The 22787-nt window shown below is 37.7% G+C and overlaps 1 protein-coding gene across 2 annotated transcripts in view; it reads right to left on the reverse strand.

Annotated features, from left to right (window-relative positions):
- Positions 1 to 19639, reverse strand: part of FAM120B (family with sequence similarity 120B) — a 50410-nt gene extending 30771 nt beyond the window's left edge. For both annotated transcript variants that reach the window (XM_010562692.1, XM_010562690.1), the window contains exons 1-4: positions 18596 to 19639; positions 15156 to 15336; positions 8924 to 9019; positions 2675 to 2847 (exon numbers count right to left, since the gene is read on the reverse strand). In XM_010562692.1, the coding sequence (XP_010560994.1) occupies positions 2675 to 2847; positions 8924 to 9019; positions 15156 to 15336; positions 18596 to 19615 (1470 nt within the window). In that variant the 5' untranslated portion in view covers positions 19616 to 19639. The remainder of the gene's footprint in view (positions 1 to 2674; positions 2848 to 8923; positions 9020 to 15155; positions 15337 to 18595) is intronic.
- Between the last annotated feature and the right edge of the window lie 3148 nt (positions 19640 to 22787).

Below are 22787 nucleotides of genomic sequence, written 5' to 3' on the forward strand. Positions count from 1 at the left end.
ACAGAGGCACACGTCACCTCAGGAGAGGGACAGGGGACAGCGCTAAGATCTGATAATGGCCCTACTTTACCCTGTATTTCAAGTCAGGTGTCACCTTTGTGTAGATGGCAACAAGAGAGGTTTACTAAACCTGCACATTTTATACACTGCAGTAACAGAAAAAGTGACATCCATCTACGAAACAATTCTTAATACTTGCACAATTTTGTCCTAAGAAAAGTAAGTCAAAGGTTGCTTGCAAGTACAACAGCAAGGAAATGCCCCTAACAGAGCAGATGAGCCAAAATGTTTACTAGTATCGAAACACTTCTTTACAGAAATATTTTATTCAGTAACCGGACTTGGTAAGTTATCACACTTCCATTGTCAGATTTCTTCCAAAATTATAACAGCTTGAAAGAGAAATTTCCCCTTTTTCTGGAGGCTCCACAGTTTGATATTTGAACTCATTCACTCCTTTCCCCTACTTTAAAGACAAGCCTATTATTTTGTAATTTTTTCACTATTTTGTTCTTAATTTGGAGGATATTTGAAAAGTACCCTCACTGAAAAGATTACTTGTCAAATCGACACTTTCTTTACATAGTTAAGATTTGCTTATTGGAAATTTTTTCTCACTTTAAAAAAACAATGTGTCTGAAATTTTCATTAAATACTTGCACATAAATTTTGAGGAAGCCAGGTGGGTTGGTCAGTATGTTGGTTCCTGCAAAAACCTAAGCTTTAGGTTAGATTAAATGATAAGTAATGAAATTTTTAAGAAGCTTATTTCTCCCTCACATGAGCTGAAGGAAATGATGTTAGCCTGCTTCAAGGCAACCTACAATTGCTCAAGTTAAAAAACCTTTGGGGTAACAATCCACTTTCCCTCTCTAATACAAATGTAGGACTGAAGTGTAAAGACAAGAATTAGGCCACAGTTAGACCAATATTGTTTTCTCAGCCATAAAACAAATGGAAGCAGTATGGCCAGCTCAAAGCATGGCTGCTGACACTCTTGCTCTCATGTTTTCCTCTTAAACACCCCAAGAAAACAAATGGACAATATCAGACAACTAACTAAAGTTTAAAACAACTCACCAATGAAAAACATTTCAATCCAAATCAGTTCCCTAGTCTGGTTCACAGGGCAGGTTGTGTCAGTGCAACTCAGAGGGCAGCAGAGAATCAGAAAAAGGGCCAGGTGTTGAGAAACTGGCACTGCCATGAAAAACCTTCCATCAAACTAAGCCTTTGCATGATCTCTCCGCTATTATTCTTGTTGAAAACATGAGCTGCAAAACTATTTTCATCTCTGTTTTTAATGTTAGACATTAGATAATAAGTTCTGAAAACCATATCCCTAACAAGCAATTTTTTTCCATTTTATTAATATGCTGTGATGATCAAGGCTCAGTAAATCCACATTTCTGTAGGTGTTCCGTCCTGTTACTCCTCTTCTTAATCCCTCTAAAGAAACCCTCCTCAAATAATTTAGTAATCATGCTACGAAAGGGTGTACAGGATAGCACAAAAAATAAACGAAGCAGTAAAAATAGATAAATAAACGGAACTGTGATTTCGTATCCAAATACGAAAAAAACTTGAAGCATGTTAAAAACTAAGTACATGATACGTATCTTGCTGAATTGAAACCGCAAGGCATGAAATTATGTTTAATGATTTAATCTTCAAAAATCTTTCCATTTATATTCTGCTATAGAAAAATTAAAGAAAAAAAAAAGAGCTATATGGATCATTTGTATTATTCCCACATGTACCTCCTCAATGTATCATCTAAGTTTGAGCAAACACGTATGAAGGAAAAAGAAAGGAAAAGTCAGGGAGAACTTGTTTTCATGTATCACACCCCATTATAAATCTGTTATTAAGGAAAGTGAAGTCTGACAAAGCGAAACAAAAGAAAAAACACAGCTCAGTATAAGTAAAATTGCAACAGAGCTTATCAGATTAGATATTATAATTTTCTCATCCTCAAGAGAGGAAAATCTGCTTGTGAGATCAGCATTTGAAAGGTGGCAAGTACAGACAATATATTAAATACCTAAGATAAATGTAAATAATGAAGCAATAGTGTATTTAATCTTGTGTTCCTTTTTATTACAGTTAAGGTAGTCTGCAGGCTGCCAAATGTTTGGAATTATAACAGAACTGCTACCTAATGATGCCCTATTACTCAGAACTTAATGAGAAGAACCATATCCTCAATTCTGGCTTGAAACTGAGTAGATTGACAAGATGGTGTGAAAAAGTAGTGAGAGCTGACTAAATATTTATATTGTCTGTTTGCACAGCCTGCATAGTCACCTGAGGGAATATCTTCTTTTGACGACACAAAGGAAACACAAAAGGAGCAGCTTTAATTTGCAAACAGGTCCCAAAAAGTGGGGGAAATCCCTCAGTTTATACTCTCTCTGTTAAACTGCCCAAGGGGCTTTGTCACGGGCATGTGAGAGTTATGATTAACAACTGAAAAAACCCAAGTGTTTCTTGAACAGGATGATGCATGTTAAATGGAGTAATTAAAAATACTGTAATGCAGTACTATTATATTTGATCCACTATGCCTACAGTAAAGATTAAGAGAAAAATCCAGCATAGTCTAGCAAGAAACAATTAGTCAATCACATCTATCAGGGCTGACAGCTGAAGAAAAAGCAACTGTCCTCATTACCTGCATCATAAGATAGGCCAGCAGGCAGCAGAATGCTGCAACAGGTGCTTCTAGAGCTTGGAGCTCTTCCATCCCGTCCTGAAGGTGAAAGCATGCCAGAAATGTACTATACCGTTGCTTTTCCACGTCAGGTCCTTTGGCAAACCACAGTGTTTTCAAATTAGGTGTTCCACCTACAAAAGAAACCCATTCTTTTATCTTGGCAGCAGCAAGATAAAACATGCCTACCTCATTACAGTCTGAAAGGAAACAACTGATCTGTTCTTGGCACTTGCAAGGACCACAGAGTTGAAAATAAAATATATTTGACAAAACTTGGCATTTAAAAAAAAAATTAACAAAAAAATTATGGCCTGTAATTTAAACAAATTGTATTGAATACAGGCATGTTTAAGCAGGGTGGACTGAATTCAGTTGTTACAACAATATAGACAACTCTGAGACAGCAGGCTTTTACCCTTTGCAAGAACAAAGTTTGCCTACAAGTGTGTCCTCTCCCTTGGGGATCCATAGCATTAAATGTGGTTAACTTCATCATAAAATACTGATTCAGCAGAAAACAACCATGTCTGTTTCTTCTCTCTCCCACTCCTAGAGCTAGCGTTTCAGCTCCCTCATAATCACCTGTTTTAATGAACAAACTGGTCACCTACGCCATTTGCTGGCTAACACGCATGCTCCACAAAATACTGTGCTGGTATGACTCCTCTGCAGCAGGTTCCATTTGGGAGCAAAAAACATGGCTATCTGGTATTTTGCACTCTCTAGGCTACTTTATGAAACGCTGTTGCAAACACACACAAAAGAACTGTCATCAGTTATGTATAATCTATCTTTTCAGACTTTCTATAGTATCATTCACCCTGGTCTCTAAACCCTTAATATTTACCCTGTGTTGCCATCTCCCAACTTGTGACACTTGTGAACTAATGTAAAATTTGCTCCTCACTTAAATTACATTTAATCTGTTATCAAAGTAAACACTAATGCATGTGAAATAATAGAACAGCTAACTGGTTATGCCTAAGAATCCCAGTTAAAGACAGAATCCTCCCATAAAGTTCTGCTGCTTCTGTAGTTAAATAAAATGAGGTGTGAATTTTAAATGTGGACTAATTAAGCTACATTTGGTAACACCTTTTCCTTTTTTGTGTGACATGCAGCAGCTGTAGTCCAGTTAGGAACACTTGGTGATAATAAATGGTTAAAGTGACAAGGTGCTGAAATCTACATAGATGATGTTTATTTAGCCAAGAAAGCCCATTAACCAAATGGTACTAATTCTCTGGAGATCGGGGAAACTAGAAGATAAGTCAGTATTTTCTTTCTTCATCTCCCTGATAGATGTTTCTTTTACTATTTTTAAGACTAACTCTCCCGTCAAAAGTTTTAACCACGTAAAGAACTACCATCATACAATCTGTAAGTTTCTAACCTTATTTTGTAGGGAAATACATATATTAAGAAAAAATACCAGTTGCTTGATTGGAGTTAGAAATGCAGGTTAGTGATAACACAAATACTGGCACTGAGTGGGCCAGTACAGACAGCACAGTAAGACTCAGATTACTGGTTTTGATACTGATAATTGCTGCCTTACGGGGAAAAAAAAAAAAAAAAAAAAGAACAGCAGAAACTGACTTCCAGGAAGAAAAGCAAATATAACATGCATAAAAACAAAACAAAGCCAACTTTTCCTACCAAGGCTAAGCAATTTTAATGTGCAAGACAATTTTTACATAGGTAAACTCAAAGAGTTTTGATGGTTTCTGCTTTCCAGAAGGTTCCCAACCAGCTGCATATGAAGAAATACGCCAAGAATCAGTTAAAGGAAAGTACTCTTTCCATCTCTACAGTTTTTTTTTAAATGAATTGCATCCAGGGGTATACCTAATAATAGAAATTTTTCTTTCTTCAGAGTAAACCCATGAACTACATCAATAATCAAGATTACATATCTATATTGAGAGTGCTCAACAAAAAATTCAAGACATCTTTTCCATAAACAGTTTCTTACACTTTCAGAAACAACATCTACTTGTGCCTGGGAAAAAGAGGTACTCATGAATTATGAGTGATTTACTCTGGGAAATAAAAATTGACGCTATCTCCTTTTGGAACATACCAACCAAAAGCCTTATTTTTCTGAAAGGATCTCTTCTACAAGTAATTAAATTCCATATAATACCCATTATATTAACCCTTAAATGAAAGATAAGTAAAACAAACACACTGAAGTTTAATGACTCTCCTATCACGCATACAGTCAGCAACAGACCTAAGATTCATATACAGTAGACCCGCAAAACTGTTCTCTGCTCTAGTTACATCCTCACTACATACTTTACAGCAATTAGAAAACACTCTTGAAAAAGAGAAATTTACTTGGATAGGGAGGAGAAATATTTTAATTTCTAAACACATATAAATATTTACTAAATTAACCTTAAAAAAACCCCAAAACTGAGTAACAAAAGTGAAACAGAACAAAACATACTTAGATATATGTAACTGATACATCTTTACTGCAAAGATTAGTCATGAGAAAATTGTCTGTCTTACTGGGGTCGTAGGAACCACAAGTTCCTATGAATTACAGAGAGTTACTCAAACAGTGCATATGCTTATGGTTATTCTCAACATGCACAAAACTGCGTGAAAACCATATTCAGTACGATGTAAACTGTAGTCCTTGGGACTTGGAACTCCAAGAATACCATCGCAAAGACCTCCTTGGAGGTCAAGAAATACTACTTGCCTAAACGCAAAAATGGACAACCAACAAATTATGAGAAAAAGCATTGATTAATTTTTTTTTCCTTTTTCCTTTTCACTCACACATTTAAAGACATTGTCATATAGAAAGCATCACGATAAACAAGAGCACTTCAAGGGAATACATAAATATTTCATTTGTTTGAACTTCAATAGCTGGTTTATGAATATGCAATGCATGCAGAAGTTGTGGAATGCATTAATACTATGGTATTGTTGAACTCAAGGCTTACAGAAGGGCGATCCTCACATTCATATCAACTTAAAACATGTCATCATTATGTATATAGATATAAATGTATAATATTAACTGCTCATGTATATTTGAAGTAACGACTATTGAAATTTTATTTTATAACACCAATAATAGAACTTTAACACTTCATCGTTTTACATGCTCATGTAAACATGGAGCAATAAAAATCAGTTTGTAAAAACGTACTTGCTAGGAACACTCAATATTAACTTCTCAACAACTATGGCCAATTTTAAAGATGCCATAAACCCAAATGCCAATTAGATTTGACCATTAAAGAAGCATTCCAGAGACAGCATTCTGAACATAAGCGTATTCATGACATATTCCTGTAAGATGTAATCATTAGCGTACTGAAAGTACATCCGAAGTCCTGTGGTATGAAGCTACAATATCCTACACATTTTCAGAAATAAAATGAAAAGCAGAATCTATACATTTCTAGTAAAGACAAAACTTCCTCTCTTCCATGTAAACTGCACACATATCAAATACATCAGCTATGTTCACAAGACATGGACGTTAAACAGTATTTCCTTGGGTCACAGATCTTCTAACAAAATTAATTTCTCAGAGATGATTTTTATCAATTTAAGTGCTGCTCTGTCAATGTGTGGGAAACATCATGATCGCATTCATTCAACTGAAAGGAAACATTCCAGAAGGGAGAAAGAGAGACAGAGAATGAGAGCAAGCGCAGATGCCAATTCAGAAGACTGTCTCTCAAGAAAAATATACATAATACACACTATATTTTAAATATATTTTAAGCTATCATCTTACAGCCTTTAGGATTCAATATTTCATTTTTTTAAAAAAGCTAACATACAATCAATCACCTGCAAGCTTTTCAGATACAAGACAGTTCTGCTGTTTTATACACACACACAAAAAAAAAATCAGTGGGAATTCTTTTTTTTTTTTTTTTAAGATCAATATGAAATTTAAAATGTTTATGGTTATGCACATTACAGTTCAAAGTTCATATCAAATAGTCTTTCCTCAAACTTTTTAAATCTAGATCATATTCAACAGCGTCAGGATTTCCCATATATTCTTAGTACACTTCTAAAGTAGTTGTGATAATGAGCTTATAATTTTTTTCCAAAAAAGATAAAACAAAGAACCTTCCCAGATTAATTGCACCTGTGATTTTTGAAATAGTTTCTGGTTAGTTTTTTTCTCTTTTTGAGTAACCTTATCTTGATTGACAGCTTTGAACTCTAACTTCCTATAACAACTTCTTTAAATTTAGCTCTAAATATGATCCCTGTCTGAAAAACGTGATGTGCTGTTGAGAACCTTATTTGGTGAATTAGAAAGTCATGCTGTGGAAAATAAAAGAGGCATGAGTGAATGTAAGGCATACAAATATGGACTGCAAAAATTTTAGAAAAATATTTGTTCGCTGAAGGAATGACAACAGAGCACTAAAAATAAACACTAGAAGTCCTCCTCCCCTTTTTTAATAGTCTGCTTGAACAGCCTTTCATTACTGAGTTAGTAAAGATTATGGCTGAGAAGACGCTGGTTTTATAAACTCCTGTTATGTGGTCGCTATAAACAAACACACACAGTGATTTTAAATCCTATTTATTGTCAACATGAAGGTGGGTTCTAAGTGTAGCATGTTTGCAGAGCAGTAGCACCAGAGTACATGAGACTAAGTGAATTCCTCTCCAGGAAGGGAGGAAGGTACTACACTATCTGGGAAGGAAAATTTCACAACAAGAAATACAGTATATTTGCCATGCAAACTAACATGTAACTACATAGGTATGGTTTCATTGAGTTTTGTTTGCTTGTTTTACGAATGCATGTTCCCAGACCATTGTATGCTGAAATAAAACAGTTGTACAGGACAGACCGATCAATTTTTACCCTGCATATTCATATCCATTTGGAAAATTTCACAGCAATTTCATGCTATCATCAAGTCAATGAGATAATCACCCTCCTAATATCATATCAGGGGTACTGGACAGTAAAACAACTGTGTATCAAATGAAACCTTGTTTGTACTTTGTCTATATAACTAATTTCTTTCCAAACAGTTCCTTTCAAAAGGATTTTGAAAAGGCTAGTATCTACAGAGCAACTGTTTTTCCTTCATCCTTGAATTTGAAGACTCATCAAATATACGAGTCGCAAATATGAAGATAAACGTACAATCTTAGGATTCCTTAAAATAAAATTTACTATAACCCTACAAAATTAAAAACAAGTAGGTTCTAAAGCAACCCCTAACTAAAAAAAAAAAAAAAAAAAAAAGGCATGCATTTCATCTCCTTCTGAATTTGGATTTAGACCATATCCGAACAAGGACTGCTACAGAAAGCTCTGGTTACTGAGGGAAGAAGAGCTGGTAATTACTCTCAAAAAGTTGAATAGATAATAATTTTTCTTAACAAGATATCAATAGTATTGTATATCAATGGAACTATTTAATTTCATATGAAAGACTAAAAAAACCTCTGAGCTCCTGATCCACATGACAGCAGAAGACGAGAGAGAGAGCGCGCTGTGAGAGTAAAGATAGAGTGTTTATGACTACAATAGCACGGACAAATGAACAATTAGAACAATTTTCCCTCTGAAATTACAAAACTGATACAATACTGTTTACTTCCTATCCTAAACTTGTATTGCATCATACAATTTAGTGATAAAGAGATGAGTGACATATACAGCGCCCAATCTTTTCACTGAAGTGTATGATACTTCCTCATAAATGTAACACATTCCTCATAACACTAATTTCACTAAAAGTGTTCATGAATGTGTCCTTTACCAAAGGATAGAAGGTAAAACCACACAAAACACTTGATCCTTAAGACAGCAGAAACAGCTTCAGAGAAACAGAGAGCCTCATTAACACATTCTCTCAAACAGCTTAACAGAAGAATTTTGATATGGCCCTACACGCCACTTATCCTGGCCTCAGAGCGGTATTTAGAACCTCTAAGAAATTGTTTGCCTTTTAGAACTGATGTTTGAATTAGCACTGGGTTTAACAAGACATAGTAATAATATGTAGCTCAAAGCTGAATCCTATTATAATTACAGAGGGTGATTTAAAAGCAATTACAGGCATGCAGCATTTCTGCTTTAGCTCCTTGTTCTCCACAGTCATTTTGGATTCCATATCAAACATGTGATGATGGATTGTCTAACCTGATTTTAGTGATGTCATTATTTCAAACACATTTTTATTCTACCTGGAATAGAAGGTTGTACAGGTTGTATCAGCTCCGGCTGCTGGAGAGGATTTCCAAAATAGACAAACCACTCTTTTACCACAGGATAGGCTCCACCTAAAAAAAGACAGAATTGGATCAGTAAGTCAAATGCAAGTATTGCCACTAGTGTAGAAGTTGGAAGCAGTCGTGATCAGGATTCTAAAGTAATAGAAGGTACTTCATAATGACTTGTTTGCTCAGCTTCTCCAGAAACAACCCAAGAAAAATTAGTTTTAGTATCTTTATGACAATTCATCAGAACAAACGAAGAGAGTTTGAATTATGTACTATAAACATGAATTTGGAGTTGGGAACTGCAGCCAAAAATGTAAGTATAAGAGTCTGTGGAAAGCATTCTAAAACGGCTTTCAGCCAATTTCAGGCCTCCCATTCCAAGGCAGTTCAGGAAGCTGTGGAGGCATACAGCATAGCTTAGGGACCTACGTGAGCTATCTCAGTCTCTCAGGGCTGTCACACTGCCACATATGCAGGCAATCCTTAATATGATTCTCCTCCCAACTTGCCCTGACATTTCCTGTGTCAGGATTTGAGACAAAATGTTTATAAGGAGGCCTTGATGGCTATTTGAAAGCTGACAGCAATGGAGTCATCCCACCATCAGATGCAGAGCTTTTACAGCCCATTGTTCCAGACCTTTTATCTAGTATAAAGGGATTGTTTATGCATAATAGCTCAAGTGGCTTCCTACCCCCTAACCCCAACTCTGCCCCGCCCCCCAGTAAAGAGTAGGGTGCCTCTTAAATTAAAAATTCCACTACTTGAGTTGTGCATCTAACTACTTGATGCTTTAAAAAAAAAAAAAAAAGAAAATACCCTCAGAAAAAACTCAAGCATTTAGGAATTTTTGAAATGCAGTCTATCCAATTTTCCAATTTCCAAAAGTTAGCTCATAATCATTCCAATGCAAGTCTTCATAAAAAAACCCTAGCATCATTATTGTTGTTATAAATGGTGCTTCTGCATTCTGTCCAGATTTTGCTTATCGTAACTATGTCATAGTGCCCTAAATTTCCACCCTCTGTAGTCTAGTAAACAGTATGAAGTAAACAGATTTAGCTAGTCGTGGGCACTTTGAATAGCGTTTTCAAATCTTTCCCAGGCAAATCTCAAAGCTTTTTTTTTTCCTTCCCTTGTCCCTTTCCAGATTCACAGAATTGCATCTCTAACTCCTTCCAGGTCTTACCCAGTGCTGAAGCCACTGTTCTTAAAAATTCCTGCCTTTTATCATCAATTCCAATCACCCTGTGCTTTAGTGCACAAGAGTTCTGCTGCCACATTATGAACTCTAATCAAAAACTTCACCTAGCTTAAAACAAACCAAACCAATCTCTCCAACACTCTCCTTTCCTTCCCTCCACCACCCCAAAAAGTTTGGTCACATTAATTTCCTGATCTAGTTTGTAGCTCAACGCTGCAAATGAACTGTTGGCATTAATGAATGAGTAGTGTGCTATGGTGCAAGGGCAGAAATTCTTCAGATGGAGTTCTAGTGTCAGGGATAAGGGAGGGGGGGAAAGAACACGACAAAACCTCTTTTACAGCCCTGGTTCTTCCTTCCTTACCCATGGGCCTGCAGCACAAACTCCCAATAAAGGTGAGGGACTGAAGGACCAGCAGCTGGACTTTGAGGGACAGCATTACACCTGGCTTGCCATGCTTCACTGTTCAAAAACTGATGACATTAAGAATAAAATGAAAAATGCCTACACTGCAGGTGGGGGGAAAGCCTTAAACTGCACATTCCAGTAGCTGAATAGTCTCACATCTTGATTATAAATAATTGCCTATGATAACGCTATTTCAGGAACAAAGCCCTCCAATTTAATATCCCAAAGTCACTTTCAGAAACATCCTGATGTTTTAGCATTCTGTTTTGAGATTTATTATGTAAATTACTCTGCTTTATTCAATCTATTCAGCTCATTCAGCCTCCCAAATTTTAGCCTGGCTTCTTAAGGAAGCAAGCCTAGTACAATTATGACATCTGTCTTATAATTAATTCATGGATGCACTGCTCTGTTTCAACTAAATCTGACAGGAGGAGAGATTTCAAACACATTAAATTCCTAAACATTTTGTGCAGCTGGTGACTCAGCTGACAGAGGGACCAACTGAAAGAAAGGCAGGAAAGTCAAGTTACCTGTTGTATCCGAAATGGCAAATCTGGACAGCGAATCAATACACAAGTAGCTATGGAAGAGCTAGAGCTGAATAAAAAGCTAGATGGCATTTGGGGAGAGCAGGAGGCAATAGGGAACATAGTCGAGAACACCATATATTGCAGGAGGGAGTTGTGAAGGACACGGGAAGAAGTTAAGAGCATGCTAGGAAGAAGCATGGAAATATAAAAGCTTTGCTGAGGGGAAGCTGGTGGGGACAGTCACTCTTTATGAGTTCCACAACTTGCAGAAAAACTTATCAAAATGTCTCTCGATTCCAAATGCCAGAGAAATACTATTTTTACATCACCCACCGAGCTCAAGCACAGTAAAAAGAGAAGTCAGTAGGAAACCTCTAGTTTTGTTCTTTTAATGTATGTTAATGTTGGTACAGGGCATAGCACCACATCAGCTGCATACTTTTCACTATTATAGTCCATTACTAACAACAGTATATTACTGTTCACATAAGTAGCCAAATAAATACAGCTGAAAGCAAGGTCCGGCAAACTGACAGCACATTAACATACCAAGAACAAAATGGAGACATGATTACTAAATGCCAACCCTCCCTGCATGGAAATATCTCTGGAAAAAAACAACAATTTTTCAAACTTTTTTCTGCACAATGCACATACAGAACACCACCGGTGAAATTCAAAAAATAGCAGTTCCTTTGTTTAAATAGATTCTGAATGACCTGTGGAAGCACTGCTTAGGCAGCCTAAGGAAAATTTCAACTATGTGCAAAACACGAGACAGTTGGAAAAGCTGTTATGTGTGCTCCTCCACACCTGCAACAGTGCCAGCCCTCCTGAGTGGTCACTGGTGATAATTGGCAAGAATCCTGCTAACGGACTGTTTCTGACAGTGCCAAAGCGAGGGTCAGTCTGGCCTGCTAATGTTAGAACTGGGAGTGATGCCAGGACTTCCAGGAGCTGGCCACGGGCTTAGGCTACATTACATAACCTCCTAATTGGCAACAGTCATGCAGGTGCAGGTACTTCCATGGACTGTGCTAGGGCCAAAACCTGCCAGCTTTGTTCTGAACTCTTTGCACGCAGAAGAAGGAGCTTGGCTGGCCTATCAAGGTGCATTATTTACTGTTATTTTCCCCAATAGTACTGTCTTCCTAGGAAAGATGCTAAAAGTTGACAATTTGTATATCACTATATGCAATATTCCACGTAATGATCAGAAATAGCTCTATTAATTATAAAGATAGTTTTAAAATACACAGGCAACAAATGCCATGTCATCAGGATCACCATCAACCCTCTGTTTATTTTTGTAGGGTCAAAAACAAGGTTGTGATTCTAGCAACATTTCCAGGAGTAAAGGTACACACATGCTTACCATATACCAAACTGTACCAAAGGCATAGCTTCATGAGCAATTCTTTCAATAGCACTGCTAACTTTTACAGGGGACCACTGATTTGCTCATTCCCACTCCCTGCCATTCCCTCAGGCTGTTTCACCACAGTTGTTTGTGGCTACACAAAGAGTCACATGGGGAAACAGAACCAGGTTAGTGACCTGACTGCAAGAAAGGGAGGGAAGAGAGAGAGGGGCTATTTTCAGTTTCTCAAACTAGGCCACCATGCAGCTGCACAAACAGCTGCACCAGCACAACTGAAAGGTTGCACAGGGACTGAAATGAGTGGCTGTGCAAGAGAATTACTTAAACTGGCACTGACAGCAAAAGAAATGCTTATCACACTACGGCTTCAGGCAAAGCGGCATGGTCTAGGCATGTGATTTCAAAGTATAAGACAACATCCAGCTCCTATGGATTCTTGGGTCTCTCAGGCACCCTTGGAAATCTCAACCTAGACATTCAAAACTAACAGTTTCTTGTTTCAGGGTAGAGGAAACAGTTTACATTATTTTTAACCTGTTCTTACTAAAACTGTAACCGCTGCTTTTACTAAATGTTGGCTGCTTTGCTATCCCTATTTAACAGTAAATAGGCAGATTTGCAAACTGCAAAGAGGTCAGTTTCCAACACAGGAATCTTGTAATTGAGGGCTCTTACAGAACAAAAAAGAGGATCACTAACACATACATCTCCACTGCAAACTGGAACATGGTGTAGAGTTAGCCAAGTTAGCTTCCAGTGAGCTACATCAGCAACTGTATCCCAATGGCAGCAGACTCTACATGGACTAATTTAGTTAGTTGACTCCTTCCAATAAGCTCCTTTTTAATACCAATCCAAAGTAATTCTACATTATAATACAACCTACATACAGTGTAGGTTACTTCTTCCCATCCTACCCCTCATCAAATTACAAAAACCAGACAATTTGACCTCATTGGAGGGAAACTGGCAAAGGATTCTACTTACTTTGTAAAGAACAAAACTTCCTTGTAGGTCTAGCAGCAAATTCATAATAAATAATGCTTACATTTACTTATGAATTCCCATACAGGCTCTGATTAATGATCTACACTGTTGACTTAGAAGCAGCTATACACTGGAATAAAAAAAAAACAACCCATGAACTACTAGGAAGTGACATGGTTAAAGCAGTTAGAGGTAGATACATGCACTAAAAATGCAGATTTAATAGGGGTGCCCATGCAGACACACTCTACCTACCTTTCTAGAAGGGTTAAGGATTGAGGGTGCACTATGGTTTACTTTAGAAAATTCTCTCTGGAATTTGAAGCATGAACAAATAATACATGTTATCTGTGGTTTTATTCTAAAAATCACTTTCTTAAAAAGACCTCATTCACATTCAGATTTCATTTTCAGTAAGATTCTAAATTAATGTTTCTGTGTTTCAGTTCTAATCTTCTTCATCTGAGTACTACAAACACTGTAACGCAAATGCAAATCTGCCTACTACCCTGCCATCTCACAGCGACAATTGTTAATTAGAAGTTTTGGTCTGGGTGTTTCTGAAAACATCAGTGAATATCCTGCTGCTAGAGGAATAAACAAAACCCAACTAAGTTATAATTGTCTAAAAAATTTAGAGGCAGCAGGCCGAAAAATGAAAAATGACAGATGTGCATGATTACTGCTGAGATTTTTGTTACTCTCTCCAAATGACTATGTAAACTCTGATTCAGTTTTTCCTACTTTTTTTTCCCTATTATGGTACAACTTCAACCTCTAGTTGCTGAAGGAAGTCAGGTACTTAATTACCTTTCTGTGCCTTTCTAAGCACATAGTCTGTATAATAGGTTTGATGGCGGTGCACTTTCATCAATAAAATGTAAAGTGATTACCAAGGAGAAATGAACATATTAAAAAGAATAAAAGTTCAGTACATTTTTAATTTTCAACTCACTGCCTAAAAGACACTGTAAAGATAACATTTAACTAACAGAAGTCTTAAGAACATAAAATTTGTCCAAGGATGTGAATAAAGAATTCTCTGTGTTAAAGCAGAAGAATGGAAGCACAGATATATATATATATATACACACACACCTGGTACACAATCTGTTTATACCACTGGATAAAGAAATGGTATTTTCTTGCACTTTGATGAAGGAACTAATAATCACTGGCATGACTACTTGCATTTGTATTACTACAGTAACTATATTTGACTATCCACTGTTCTTAAAATTGCAGACTTAAAATGAACAGAAGGTAAAACTCTAACAGTACATTACTGTTTTGCAAAAGTATATTACAACTAATTCATCAGGAGCTACACTTACCAAAGCAAGATGAGGTTTCATATCCTCTCAAACTTTTAAAATCTTCTAAATGTCATTGTTTTGCTCAATCTTTTTGATCATTAAGAACTTTCACAACTTACCATTTAACAAGGAAAAAAACTCAGTTTTTAAAAATCTCTTTAAAAGCACTGATATTGAACAGCATGTAGAAAAACTGCAATTTCATTGTCACATTTTCTCTTGATTCCTTAAGAAGTACACTTCAGCTGCCCACAGTTTTTATCCTAAATGCCATGCTGATGTAGCCACTGAAACAATGAATTCAAGGTTTCATATTTCAAAATTGAAAGTATACTTGAATAATGGTGTAAGTAGTTTAATCCTTACCTTTTTCAGATTCCAACAAGACAGAATAAATATGCTGACGAGCAGGGCGGTAAATAAGTGCCTGTCCAGGAATCTCTGTATCACATTCATCTTCCAAAGAGTTGCTGCACTCAATCTCTCCATTACTCAGGATATTGAAGATTGTATAATTTTCAGATTGGATATGCTGTTCTTTAGCTAACTGTTTGTTCAAAGAAGGAAGAAGGCATTATCTCCAAAATTAAGAAGGATCAAAAAATAACAAAATGTATTCACTGTTGAGGAAATAGTACTTCCTCTACTAGTGGAAATGAGGGAATGGCCAGGGAAGGAATGAGTGCTTTTTCAAATAACACCAGTACAGTATATTTTCAGACGTCTAACTTTTTGTGGACAGGAATCCCCAGGAAACACATCATTGCCTTTCTTAGCCCCTCCTTGAATTCTTAAACCTTGGGGTTTTTAATGACAGTTTTTAAGAGAGTAATTATTCTTAAAATGAATTCTGAATTCAGATACAGAAAAATGAGCTGCCCTCCTTTAGTCACCTGAAAACCTATCCTCTTTAAATAGTGACTGAAGGCATGACAAAACCCAAACTTTTAATTTTATTCCAAGATGAACAACATAAGACAGCTCCATTTCTTTCCTGAGCTGATTCTGCATAGTTTACATTGTGGTGAAATTAGAACACTGAACTTCACCACACTTTCACTTTGCAATAACTCTTCCCCAAGAAAAGAAATACAATCTACTCTAGTGAGGAAAACCAGGTCTGCAGGCTGTTGCTGAAAAGCAGAATCACAGCATCACCCAGGCTGCACATTAATCACACATAGGATGCAGATGCAGCTGGCTACAAGCAGCCTTAGTTCCAACAGGGACCGCTGGTCTGGAGCGGCTTAGATGCAGAAGCAATGAAGCTGCTCTTGGGCAGCGCAGAATTTCAACCAGTAACACTTGTAACCCAGACTGGCCAAGTGCAGAGCCAGACTTTCTACCTCACAACCTCAGACCAAAACTATGGAGGCGTTCAAACAGCTGAGCCGAGCCATTTCCATGGGGTGCCACTAATAAATCCTCCTGGACCCATGCCGTATGGTGAGCAGGCACTTAAGTTTCCCTGCTCTGCACTCCCTGCATGTGTCACACTATCTGTATTATTTGGGTTGTGACATCCACACAGCTATCTCAGCGTCTTTCACTGGGAATTACCAGATCACTGGCCAGAGCCAAATTCACCATTTCTGCAGAATTCCAGTATTTGCAAACCTGGGAACTCAGCAGGTCAAAGCTGGAGTCAATCACTGGGTCATTACTGATCAAAATTAATTCTACTGAAATGTCATAGTCTCAGAAGAAATTCTCACCTGAGCATAAAATCAATGGTAGGCTTCTGTATGCAATGCCAAACAACAGAGCATTTTCTTACAGCAATAAATTAATGGTTGCCCTGAAAGAAATACTTCAGTATTCCTAATATATGGAAACGTTATCCCCCCAAATCTACTTTTGTATAAAATAAAAACAGAGTTAAGTATTTCTAAGCATGATTTGAATGAAGCATTGAACTATTTCATACAAACCACTGTCACAGATACAAGACCATTTGAAAATACTAGTTTCTTGCAATTTGCCAATAATCTACACATCCTTATGAACCAAAAAAAATACAAGCTGATTTCAAAAGTACTGCTGTATTCAATGCTGTATCTCAAAAAATATTTCTGATTTACACCTACAGTCAGCTAGAAAGTTATGCTTTGCTTTTCTGAGAGAAGCAGTAACATGAGGCTATGTCCTCAAGGTTGGAACTAAATTGTGTATGTCATTTACGTGCAGTTCAGATTATGTGCAAGGTAAGCAGAACTACATATGGGTTTCAAAATAGGAAGCAAAGCACACATATTACAGATACAAATATTTAAATACCTGTAACAAAATCAAAAGACAAGTTAACATGTCTACAACTTTGACTGTAATGTCCTTGGCCCAGGGACTGGCTTAACACAGGATTTATGCAGCAACAAACAGTGAGGCACTCTTCAATGGAGTTTCTAAACATTATTATTTTATTACAGCAGTAGCTCAGCATGACGCTAGAGAACTGCAACCCTTCAAATGAAAGATCAAGCCAAGAAATAATGACCACTTGTCATAAAGACCGCATGATACATTCTCTTAAGGAGTAAGGATATTACCACTATTGTCCTGGCCATAATCCAACCTAGATAATTACATTCTGGCTAATTTTTCCTTGCACTTCAAGCATAAACAGTATTTTTCAACACTTTATTAGGATGAAGGGTTGTTGGGTTTTTTTAAATAATGTCTTCTGTTTAACTACTACAGCCAAAAGTAAAACATATTCTATCTATGGTTAATAAAAAACCCCAAATATATCTGCTGTTTAGCTGAAATGAACATTGCATAGGTTACAACGTAGTTTTAAAATGTTTTAGTCTTTTTAGAAAAGGAAAATGTAAATTACACAATTACTTTAGAGTAATATGAGGAAACAGAAATATAGTTTTAAAGAAAATGCTCAAGCCAAGTAAGAGAGATAAAAAAATGGCACTCTATTTGAAGTCTATAGGAACCTAGCAAAATAGGGAGTAACAGATGGCTAATATAAGGTCTAAAATATACTACCTTGTATAGATTTTTCTTTTTATTAAATCTCAATATGTTATCTTAATTGCCATGAATTTACAGAATTGTACTCTAGACTTACTACTATTGCATAAACTCTGATGCAAGGCAGCTCAGTTTCTATTAGCCAGGTAGGCTACCCTAGTTAATATATTCAATCTCTCAGGGCGACCCAATCTGACGTACCACTTCTCACCCCAACGCCAGCACATCTCTGCCCATGTGGGAAGCCGTAAGTGAAATTTGCTAGTGCAGCCCTGCCTTTTAACAAGCCACTCGAAGTGCTTTTGGTTCATTCAGGGACAATGAATCTGAAGGATAATTAACCTGATCCAAAAATCAAAAAATACAGATTTACAGGAAGTTTCCTCATCTCCTCCACAAGAGCAATTTCAACTTCTGCATTCTTAGCACAGCTCCCTTTGGTACGTTGACTGCACGTGCCAGGCACAGGCAAGCAGAGCACTAACCAGCTGTAGCTGACCTGTGGGTTCTCAAAGCAAAAAGCAAGTCCTTACATCGTGCAATACATGGGAAGTATATCTCTATGCCCAGCGACTGGCCTATACAGGAGCTACTCCCCATTATTTGACCTGCTTGATGCTTCAAAGAGAGGAACCACTTTTAATTAAATGTGCTGCATCTGCCCTCATTGTGATGCATGTAATAGTCCTAACCATGGCTGTACTTAACAGACAAAAGATTTTGCTCAAGGAAATTTAAATCAATAGGTTCGGTGTACTCATTACCAACTTCCACTAAGTAGTCATGGCAATAAAGTGACCATTAAGCTTTAAAAAACAAGGTACCTGAAAGATTTCTTTATCCTGACACATGGCTGTTTGTTGTTGAAGGGAGAACATTTGGCAATTTCTTGCGTTGGGAGGAATCCATGGAGACTGCTGCCCGGGCAAAAGATAGGACTCCACTCCTCTGCAAAGTAATGTCTTGTCTGATCCCAAAGGTAGCATCTCTTCCAAGTGTTTCAGGCTGCTGTATGAGCATGGAACTTTTGAGATGTAATTTGCTACAGCTAGAAGGACGTTTGTTCTTCTGTTGTAGCTGTTATTCTTGTGGGGACTGGTGACTAAACATTTCTGCCAAAAGCCTCCCAACAAGCTTTCTGGAACAACATCATTGCCAAGCAAGCAAGCAAAGAGAGGGAGGTGTGTCAAACTAAGACCCAACACACGGCAAAGATCTTCTCGAGAGTACATAACAGTGACCAGTCTGTCCAGACGGAGCTTCTCAATTGAAAAGTAGGGGCATGTATTATAGATGAGGTAGTCACTATCTTGCCCGAGAATTCCTATGCAGTTATGTTGCAAACCATATGCAGCCACCTCAAAGTCTGCCTCTTGCAATGTGCAAACTGTTTTTTGACCAAGCGACTTCAGGGCAAAACGCGTAAAAGTAGGCAAAGCTGAAGGAACAACAAACATTTCTCTCCCTGGTTGTTTCCTGTGAGTCTTGATAAACTGAAATATTCTGGCTATTTCCTTGTTATTCTGCAGCCTCCGCTTGATCCACTCATCTCTCTTTTTCTCTTCTACCACTCCATCAAAGTAAAACACCAACTTGATACCAGCTGCCATAAAAGCTTTAATAAAATCCTCTAAACTGGCAAGGTATTCCCGCCACTGGCCACCGCATACCCAGGATTCTGGTGTGTACCAGTATCTAACACAACTCATGGCATCTACTACGACAACAGGCGGGAAATCAGGATGATCGATGCGATGTTTTTCTGCCATCTCTCTCAGATCTACTGTTCTGCATGCATCAGGGCAAACTCTTGCCACAAACCCCTGCAAACCTTTAATGCCCATGGCTGATCTCTGAAACTCACAGCAGTCTGAAAGAAGAAAAATAAAAACAACATTCTAAAGTGCAATATTGAGAAACGTAATGAAATTCTATGATCAAAGAAAAGCAGCTTGGAAACCGAAGAGTCAGTTTTCTGCTTTTCCCAACAGCTTATTGTGCCAACCTGGCCTTTAAACAGTTTGAACCAGTTTTCTTCCCATCAACAAACTGGACATAAGCGCCCATTCACTTTGCCTTCCACTTCTGCTTTTTCATATCAGTGAAAACCGTAAATATCAAAAGGTTTTCATAAATAAGACTTTAAAAAAATCAGATTAATAGCATCAAATACAGAAAAGCATGCATTGCTAGAGAAACAAGTATAGACGCAATTAAAAGCTTTGTAACATCTTAGCTGACTGCATACAACACAGGAATTAATGGCTTGATTTTCACACTAAAAGTGTATGAACATCTTTAATTCAAGTCAGCGGAAAAAGTACTGAGTAACTTTGGAAATCAGTCTTGTACCTTGATTATGCAAATAGCTCAGTTACCATCTGAGTTTACAGACAGCAGTCCATTGATACGGCACCAGTTGCAATATCTCTACTTCTGCAAGTTTTGATAGTATCAGTTCTGCTTTGAATCAGAAATTCAACCCATTTTACCATTGTGTCATTTGAAGACATAATTTTCAAGACCTGTTTAAAGAATTAGAGTTTTACCTTTATTTTGGGAAACTACATATCTGACTATCCTTGACAGTTATTATATTAAATGGGATTTCTAACATGCACAGCAATTTTGAACCAATCTATTTTAAAAGACACACATGCAAACATTAGCTAGAAATTAAATAATTAAAAATTGAATAAGCCTATTTTCAGTTTAGGAAATATCAAAAGATTGAAGAAGAGAGTCTCCAAATTCTGTGGCAGAACTTAACAGCATGCCAAATGAACAAATTCACACGTTCTGAGAGAGTTGTGGGATAAAATTAAAACCATTGATGACCTCTATTTTCATCTCTAGAAGTCTCAGTGCAAAGAAGTTTGGCACAGTGTCTATGATAGATGTGCTCTTTCCTCTACTACAGCATCAATTTCCTCTACCACAGCACCATTTTAAAGGACCTTGCAATGAAAAATGGAGGTAACAAGCTCCATCAAGCTTTGTTTCTTCTTTATTCTCAGAAAACCTGTTTTGTTTTCAGTTTGATTTTACCTGAAAGTCAAATCCCTTCCCAGTTAAACAGTGAATAAGTTCACTATGTTTTAATTAAACGGGTACAATTTTTCCTGTTTTTCACACTGCTCATTTCTGACATTTCAATTAGACTGTCTCTGGAGTGTTAAATTACCATATACGTGCTTACAGTATATAAAAAGAAAGGAAGGAAGTTGAATTCACAAAAGTATTGTGAATTGACAGCTTTTAAAGGTATTCCTGAGTCCTTGGAGTTTAAATATCTAATACCCTCCAGGCACAGTTTTTGAACAGCATCCTCATTAATCATAGAATAGTTTGGGTTGGAAGGGACCTTTGAAGGTCATCTAGTCCAACCCCCCCTGGCATGAGCAGGGACACCTTCAACTAGATCAGGTTGCTAAAAGCCCCATCCAGCCTGACCCTGAATGTTTCCAGGGATGGGGCATTGACCACCTCTCTGCACAACCTGTGCCAGAGTTTCACCACCCTCATCATAAACAATTACTTCCTTTTATAATGCAATATGAAATAAATATGAAATACACAAGAAATAAAGCCTAGAGCATACAGTAGACCTCATTGTTATAAAATCAGAAATAAATGTGTATGAATCTGCTTCATTGCTGCACATGGATACAAGGTAGGGCACTGCTCTCTCTACGATGCTACTTCCAGCATTACCTGGGTACCCTTAAGACTCCAGTCATTTACTTTTCCAGGAAAGCTGCACCTCCAATTCCAAACGGTTTGAGCACTGGTTGGTTATGGTTTTTATTACTTTCCATGGAGACCTAGCAATGGCTGTGAAGGTCTTCATCTTTCAATCACTAACACTTGCGGTCAGACTAAATGATCTGAGATGATTACACAGATGCAGTATGCCGTGGCAAGCCTTTCTTCTGCAAAAATCCATTGCATCCAAGCAAGTTTTAGTTACGATTCAGTACAGATTCTGTCCATAGTGTCTACAATCCTAGAGCAAGAAGTGTGGTAAACAACTTACTAGCTATACTGTACTGTAATAAATGGAAAGAAACATTCTCCCATCTCCTCACACCTGTATTTGAAGCACTCCTCTTGCCTAACAATTTAAGCAAGTCTATGATACAGAGATTATCAGAAAAATTTCCATTACCAGTACTAGTTTAGCTTAATCAATAGCAAGTTCACACTCAAACATGTGAGCACCTTGGCCCCTACCAGCATTTTAGTATTACTATCAAACACATTCACTGAAAGCATAATAAAAAATAGAGAGTTTATACGCTGTCAACCATCCTGTTTCACTACTAAACAGGAACGATTGTGTTAAGGAAATCACTGTCTAATCCACCACAGTAGCAGAAAAGAGAACAAGTAAAATCTACTGACTTGCGAAGTACTTTCATCAGAGGCACCTCAGTAAAATTGGTGGAATCAGGACTAAAATGTTTTATGTTGTAACGCTAAGCTTTCCAAGACCGCAAAACATGCACATTCTGTGCAACAGATGAACAGTTTAAGGCTGGACGCTTATTTCTGATGTTACTTGTGCGAAACAGAGATCTCAGGTTACCAGAGGATCTCAACCGCACTACTATCAAGTGCATGAGTCTGCTGGGGGCGGGGGGGGGAGTTTTCTCCACAAACTTAAATAATAAAAAACATTCCCCCTCCCCCCCAGTTTTACACAGAAACTCAGATGACCCCTACAACAGCCAACGATACCACTAAACTTCCTCCTGTCAGCAAGCAACTACCACGATGCAAATTTTATTATGCCCACAGTAACGCGCAGCATTGCAAAGGGTTGCTAGCAGAAACGTTCACAACCACGGCTCCAGCCCTCACACGAGCCCTCCAGCCGAGGTCCGCAGCACAACGGACCGGGAGCAAAGTCCTCCGCCTCTGCCACGCAGCAGCGCACAGACAGGCCCGCAGCCCCCCGCTGCCTTGAGGGGCCGGAGCCCGTCCCAGAGCGGGAAGCGGCGGGCGGGCGGGCAG

This window comes from Haliaeetus leucocephalus, unplaced genomic scaffold (genome assembly GCF_000737465.1).
Source record: "Haliaeetus leucocephalus isolate CR32 unplaced genomic scaffold, Haliaeetus_leucocephalus-4.0 Scaffold162, whole genome shotgun sequence".
Classification (NCBI taxonomy): domain Eukaryota; kingdom Metazoa; phylum Chordata; class Aves; order Accipitriformes; family Accipitridae; genus Haliaeetus; species Haliaeetus leucocephalus.